At 38.7% G+C, this 7,596-nt stretch overlaps 1 protein-coding gene across 1 annotated transcript; it reads right to left on the bottom strand.

Moving 5' to 3' along the window:
- Nucleotides 1–459: 459 nt before the first annotated feature.
- On the bottom strand, nucleotides 460–1,398 carry LOC135231355 (olfactory receptor 6C2-like). Its single transcript, XM_064285224.1, has one exon. It carries the CDS (start codon nucleotides 1,396–1,398, stop codon nucleotides 460–462), a length of 939 nt encoding a protein of 312 aa, XP_064141294.1.
- Between the last annotated feature and the right edge of the window lie 6,198 nt (nucleotides 1,399–7,596).

Here is a 7,596-nt window from a genome sequence, read left to right as displayed (position 1 = left end):
AAATTCAAAACGAAAGAAGAGCTTTGGAGTACAAAATTTTGTCCTGTATCATATTTTAAGCTTCAGTAAATAATTTTTAATTACTCTTGAAAAATTGGAAGTTGGACATTGAAGTGTTCTCAAATGGAAAACGTTCCCTGGGCTTTTAAAATCCACATCACAAGCAGGCCATATGGCCACAGAATTAGATTTTATTTATTTGATTTCCGTTTTACAATATTGGGTACCTTGCAAATCTAGTCTTAGATGAATGCATTAATGGTAAAACAAAAGAGAATAGATATGAAAGAGAACTGAGTATCTTGATTTTTTTTTCCAATTATGAGAGAAAAATGTTCACAGGGATAGGTAGTTTGACAAATCTACAGAATAGAAAGTTTATCTTTGGCAAATTCATGTAAAAGGTTCATGGGATATCTAGATTTAAACAAAACTTACCCTGAAAACATCCACAATCTCTTACTTCTTTATGAGAAATGTAATCCTTTTTACTGTGTCTTTGAAGGCTTCCTTTACCTGCTTGTTTCGTAGTGTATAAATGAAAGGGTTAAACATAGGGGCAATTGAAGTAAAGAGCAGTGCCACCACCTTATTAAGGGCTACTCCTTCCTTTCCTGAAGGTTTAATGTAGGCGAAGATGGAACTGCCATAGCTCATGGAAACCACAATCATGTGAGAAGAACAGGTGGAAAAGGCCTTTATCCTTTGTTGGGTAGAAGGGAATTTTAGAATGGTGCTGATGATGTATGTGTAGGAGAGAAGCACACCCAGTAGGGTAGTAATCAGTGTTAGCACAGCAAAAGCCAAAACAACCTTTTCTATATGCTCTGTGTCTGAACAGGCGATCTGTAGGATAGGATATGCGTCACAAACAAAACTATCAATGAGATTTGAGTCACAGAATTCCAGCTGGAGACCCATGCCAAGAGGGGGGACAATAATCAACAGGCCAGCAATCCAACAGCAGAGAAGGAGTGTAGTGCAGAACTTGTTGCTCATGATGGTTGTGTAATGTAAGGGCTTACAGATGGCCACGTAGCGATCATAGGACATGGCAGCAAGGAGAAAAAATTCAGTTGCTCCAAAGAGGATACCAAAAAACAATTGTGTGAAACAAGCATGATAGGTACAAGTTTTATCTCCAGTTGTCAGGCTGTACAGGAATCTGGGAATACAGACAGAGGTGAATGAGACTTCTAAGAAAGAGAAATTTCGGAGAAAAAAATACATGGGAGTTTGAAGATGGGAATCCAAAAGTGTGAGAGTGATAATTGCCATGTTCCCAGCCACACACAAAAAGTAGGTGAGAAATAAAAATACCAAAAGTAGGGTTTGTAATTTTGGGTCCTCCGTCATTCCCAGCAGGATGAATGTTGTTATCACTGTGTGATTTGTCATTACCTCCTGTGTCTAGTCAAAAATGATTGGACTTGAAGGCACAAGCAACATAAGACGTCAGCATGGAGCATGAAGTAAAGATGCAATCAGTATTAATGTAATGCATTTGGCATCTGGTTGTAGAATTTTACTGGAAATATTTAAATATGGATCAAAGACCTATAACTCCCTTATTAGAAACGATATTTATACAGATGTCAAATGAAAACACGCAGCAGCAATCATGTATCTCATTTCATATGGTGTTTCTCATTATCATTGTCTCGAGACATAGGTCTGATCAATGTTACAGGTTATTCCATTATTCCTGACGTTTTTTTCTTCTGCCTCCTTTTTCTTTGCTTTTCCCGCCCTTCTTTTCAGCTCCGCTTTTGTAACAGAGAAGAATTTGTCAAGGAGTATTTCATTCTGGTCTCTGGCTGTATTTTGAAATAAAATAACTGCAAAGGGCTGGATAATAGCTTTGCACTTACAATGATCCCGAATTAGGAACAAAAAGTTTAAAATACAAAGGTGTCTCTTTATTGTGTATTTTCTGCTTTTAAGTACATGAAAGCACTTTTAAACCAGTGAAAGTGTTTTTTAGGTAGAGGGTTTCCTGAAGAGTTACAAGAACCGTCTTCCTGGGTCCTGAGAATAAACCTGAGGAAGCCTGTCATGACGTTTGGGGGCGTGGCCAGATCCCAGAAGGAATGGTCTGTGCTACTTGCTCTCCCTGCCAGTGAGATCGACCTCCCTGCTCTTCTGAGCAGCACTCAGTCTTCAGAATCTGTCTCTGAATATCTTAGTGACCTCTCCTTTCAACAATTGCTGCTGGTCCTCCCTTCAAATTGCCTCTTCCCACTAATTTCCCACCAGCCCTCTAACCTCGCTGCTTATATTCTCTGCGTTCTTCAGAAATGTAACTTGCTAAAGCATCATCCATTAATAAACTGGCTAAATGGACTAATTTTTATAAAGAAATTTTGTAAAACTCACATTTTCCTTGAATGTTACCATTTTCAAGTCCTCCCAGGAGTTTCATGCCTCCCTGCACAAGTTTTTTTCAGGAATCCCATTAGTTGTGGGGGAGGATGGCTCAGGGAGATCTCTTCTTCAAATCAAAAGTTGCCTTTGGTGCGATTCAAGTTGGAAACAGGTGCTTCGAGTATCCATTCTGCAAAAGAAGAGCTGGTAAATGCATTGTCTCTCGGGTTACAGTTACCTGAAAATAATATATTGGTTCTTAAGACGTCTTTGTGTTTTATTTGTGGAATTGATTATAAATTGAGCAATTTTGTAGGGAAACCCTATGTGCCCAATACTACCCAATGTGTGTGCTCCCAATTGAGAATTAAAAATGCATTAAGTAGTTTTGTCTTCTTTTCTGCTGCTCAAGTAAATAATAAAAATTCATTTATTCAGATAAATATTTAATATCAGAGTCTGAAGAACTAACCATGAATAAGTGTGTCTCCAAAGGAGCTTTCTGTCTTTTGATGGGCAATAATATTTCATTTTAGTGCGTACTTAGGGATATAGTAAGATGCGATAACGGTGAAAATGCAACTTTGGTTTTAGGGCAATAACTACTCCATGCCTTTTCCTTGGCAATCTCTCTTAGTGGTGATTTGTATTTTACTATCTTCACTCAGTTGTTGTAGGCTATTATGTGGGAGCCCTGGTGGCGCAGTGGACAAATCACTTGGCTGCTAACCAAAAGTTCATCGGTTCAAAGCTACCGGCCACTCTGTGGAAGAAAGCTGTGGCAGTCTGCTTACGTAAATATTTCCAGCCTTGGAAACCCTAAGGAGCAGGTCTACTCTGTCCCACGGGGTGGCTATGTGTCGGATTTGATGCAATGACAGTGTTTTTTATTTTTTTTGATTGGGGAGGATTTAGAGTTGGTAACATCAGCACTCACTAACAGCTGAGTTAGCTAGTTGTATTCTTCAGGGTTCATAGACATGTTTATGTCCAGGAAACCCACTTCAGATCATGGTAGAAACGGTTTAGTGGAGAGGTGGTATCTTGCCAAGCACTAGGAAGCTGCAGAGCGAAGATTTTCATAGGCACGACTGAGTGATAGGTCAGGTTCATTTCACACACCGAATTCTCTTTCCTTTCTTCTTTCCCTCCTATCATGTTACCAATACCAATTGCTATTGAGTCAATTTTGACACATTGTGACTGTGTTTGTGTCTAATTTGAATTGTGCTCCATAGAGTTTTCAATGGTTGAATTTTTGGAAGTAGATTTCTAGGCTTTTCTTCTAAGGAGCCTCTTGGAGGAATCAAACTGCCAGCCTTTTGTTTAGCAGCTGATTGTGTTAACAGTTGTACATTATATCCTTATATTGGGTATTCATGTTCTTCCTTCAACCTTCCCTCTGCTATAAAGTTCTTAGGCTTTAATGTTATTGCCTGTTACCAGTTTTAAAACTCCTCTCATCTAATTTGGGAAACCCTGGTGGTATAGTGGTTAAGTGCTACAGCTGGCAACCAAAAGGTCGGCAGTTCAAATCCACCAGGTGCTCCTTGGAAACTCTATGGGACAGTTCCACTCCGTCCTACAGCGTCACTTTGAGTCGGAATCGACTTAATGGCAATAGGTTTGATTTGGTTTTATTCTCTAATTTTGAGGGAAATGACTTGTGAAATAAATGACGTGAGCATTTGAGGGTCCTTTAATTTAATGTGTTAAACAACTAATATAGTCTTCTCTTAATTACAGAAGTTTTTCAGTCCACTTTACTTCTAAAAACAAGCTAAACTTGTAGTGGCAGAGCATTTGGGTCTAAGGCTGCTTTGTGTACCTACATCCATATCATAGTCTCCTTTGGTTTAAATAGCAGAGGTTGCTGTGAGCATAGAAAGTCACATTTTTTTGTTTTTTTAAATTGGGTCAGATTTGAAACAACAATTTCATTAAGTAAGCAATACGTTTTACTATCTTCCCATAGGTAGTGTTTTTCTTTAAGCAGCCCTTGAAGACTTAACTTATGCAAAACTACCTCCTGTCCCTTTCACTTTGGAAACTGTAAGGGTGATTGAGTTCAGTTTTTCTCTTGTACTGATTTCCTATTTAATGAGTTCTTTTATTTATTTCAGGCACCTTGATCTTACATGTGTCTGGGACAAGCCTCATTCAGTCTTCATTTGGAAGATGGCATGCTATGGTCTGGAACATTTGAAATTCTAGAAATGAATGCCACCACCCTCCATTCCCAAAGTGGCCAAATCAAACCCCTTGCCATGGAGTCGATTCTGATTCGAACTCACAGCAATTCTATAGGACAGAGTAGAACCACCCCATTGGATTTCCTAGGAGCAGATGGTGAATTTAAACTGCTGACCTATTGGTTAGCTACCCAAAGTGGAAGAAGGTATTAAAATAACAGGTCCATAATAAGGCCAGATTCTCTGTAATGTAATTTGTATTATTTGATTTCTGTAACACTAGAAGATATTTTTAATGGAGCCCTGGTGGTGCAATGGTTAAGCACTTGGGTGCTAACTGAAATGATGATGACTGGAACCCGGTCAGGAGCATCATGGGAAAAACCCTGGTGATCAGCATCCATAAAGATTACTGCCTAAGAAACCTCATTAGGCAGCTCTGCTCCTTCACATGGTATTGCTATGAGTTGGAAATCAGATGGTAGACACCTAACCAAAACAACAATAGAGAATATTATTGGGAAGAAGTGTCTTTGCCTCTGTCTTTCATATTTTACCTCTTAAATATTAAATTCTCCTCAACTGATATTTATGTGTGGCCCTTTCAAAGGATAAAGTGATGATGGCAGGAAAATTCTAATATCAGGTTTATTCAGAAAAACAAGAAGTTGAAAATAACTGTTGACTCCATTTTTGCAGTAACAATTGTAATTAACTAATTTCCACATTTCTTACCCTCCCTGTTTAAAGAACATGGAAAAACATGTCATGAGAATTGCATACTTACTTTTCTGACAGTGCTTCATCAGGGGTCCTTGATGGAACCAAAATTTGAAGAGTATGATGCTGGTGAGGAGCTTTGAGTTTCTTCAGTCCCCAACTTACATTTCACCTCGCTTCACTGCTGCCTTGACCTCTTTCAATACGTGTGACACATGTACACACACACACACATACACTCTCTCTCTCTCAGTGTTCACCTAGATTTCATTGTCCTAATACATTGTGACCAGTTTCAGCCTCCTCTTCCTTTGTCACATCTAAAATGGCACCTGATTCCTGATTTCCCAGTACTCTGTTAGCTCAAAAGGAACAAAAGAGTGGTGCAGAGGAAAAAGACCTTTTCTTCCTGGGTTTGGCAGAGAGGTGCATTTGATCTCCTGGGGCAGGGAGACAGGTTTACCTGTATATTCTACAGTAGCAACATTTATGTGTTTCGTTTGCTACCAGTTCACGGGGAACATCTGAGTTGAACAACAAAATAGTCCTTGGTGACCCAATTGAAAATGTTACTAATGAATCAACAGTGGAATCAACAATACAACAGCATAGGTAGCAGTGGGAACCATGTCCTCACAGACACTGCAGGTGGTCTGATGCCATGTGAATTCCATTTCGTCTTCTTTGTCGAATCTTTATATTTCCCTGAATTAGATGCTGTGCTTGGCACTTAACATATTTTATCTATCTTTGACATAAATCTCATATAGTGTAAAAAATAATCATCCTAACTTTACAGAGGAGCAAAGTGGGAAGCAGAAAGTTGGTCAGTCAGATGTCACATGGTGGGGTTGTAGGTTCTGAACAAAAATTTATTTAAGTACAGAAATCCTGTCTTTTCCTTCACACTAAACTTGTTCCTTTCCCCAATATTTAAGAGAACTATCAGTATTTAAATTCTAGACTTGATGTTCTCCTAATGCAACTTGGTCTGTGTTTCCTTTCTTTCTCTTTCTAGTTTTCTTTTTTCAGGTATTCTATGAACTACTCTTGGAAATATGAACCAATGGAAAGTTTTGGGTCCCATGAACTGGAAAAAAAATTGCCTGATTTCAGGACATGTTTGACATTTTGTTAAAGCTTATTACTGCCCACTTAGCTGAAATAAAATTATTATTTTTTTATCTATGCTGCCATTTCTGGACATCCTCCTTTCTTCTGCTTATATGTGCTAAAGTGCAAGATTGCCTTCAATACTTTCTTCTTTGTATGGTCCTTCACAGCTTTTGGTGTTAAGGTGAAACGAATTTTCTAGTATTAGCTGAGAAGTGTGTAAATTATTTTACTTTTTATTATTTTGAAGAATCCATGTAAGATCGGTATTTTTTCACCCTTAAACTTTTTGTAATATCTATTGCTACAACCCTTTTCACTGTGTTTCATTCGAAGAAAGGCCATATTATTGTTTTTTAATATACTTTTTCTTGATGAGCTGCTAGTCAAAGGGTCAGCAGTTTGAATTCCACCAGGTGCTCCTTGCAAACTCTATGTGGCAGTTCTACTCTGTCCTATACGGTCGCTATGAGTCAAAATCGACTCGACAGCACTAGGTTTTTTTTGGTGATATCATATTTGGTTAGAAAACACATGATCATAAATGTACTATTTCATGAATACAGTGCCTTAGTTATCCAGTGCCTCTATTACAGAAATACCACAATTGGATGGCTTTAACAATCAGAAATTCATTCTCTCACCATGTAGGCTAGAATTCTGAATTCAGGTGCCAGCTGCAGGGGAAGTCTTTCTCTCTATGTCCACTCCAGGGGAAGGTCCTTGTCATGAATCTTCCCCTGCTCTAGGACCTCTCAGAGCAGACACCCTGGGTCCAAAGCATGAGCTCAGCTCCTGGCTCTTCTTCCTTGGTGTTAATGAGTGCCCCTCCTCTCTTCTATATCACAAAAGAGATTGACTCAAAATACAACGTAGTCCTGTAGATTATGTCCTGCCTCATTAACAAGTGCTCTTTCACATTAATCTACTGCATTTCAGCCTGATTTTCTGTTAATGAGCAAACCTTCAGCTGGTTAATAATACTTCATTGTCCCCTTTTTGCAAATATCCCCAGTATCTCCAAACGGTTATCTTGGCATGCCTTCCATGGCTTGACTTTTATTGGAGATAAGCACCCTTTTCCTATTTCACAATGAGACATAGAGGGAAATGTTACTATAATCCCAAGAAGTTGAATACTTACTACTCAGGAAAATTTTCTCTTCTACCTTGCTGCCTTTAAGTCTCAAAAACATAGTGAGATTAA

This window comes from Loxodonta africana, chromosome 4 (assembly GCF_030014295.1).
Source record: "Loxodonta africana isolate mLoxAfr1 chromosome 4, mLoxAfr1.hap2, whole genome shotgun sequence".
Taxonomy (NCBI): Eukaryota; Metazoa; Chordata; class Mammalia; order Proboscidea; family Elephantidae; genus Loxodonta; species Loxodonta africana.
Note: the sequence above shows the minus strand (reverse complement) of the source record. Positions and strands in the feature narration are given on the sequence as shown.

Excerpts from the sequence above, each read along its gene's own strand:
- LOC135231355 (XM_064285224.1), bottom strand. The coding sequence starts at position 1,398 with ATGACAAATCACACAGTGATAACAACATTCATCCTGCTGGGAATGACG.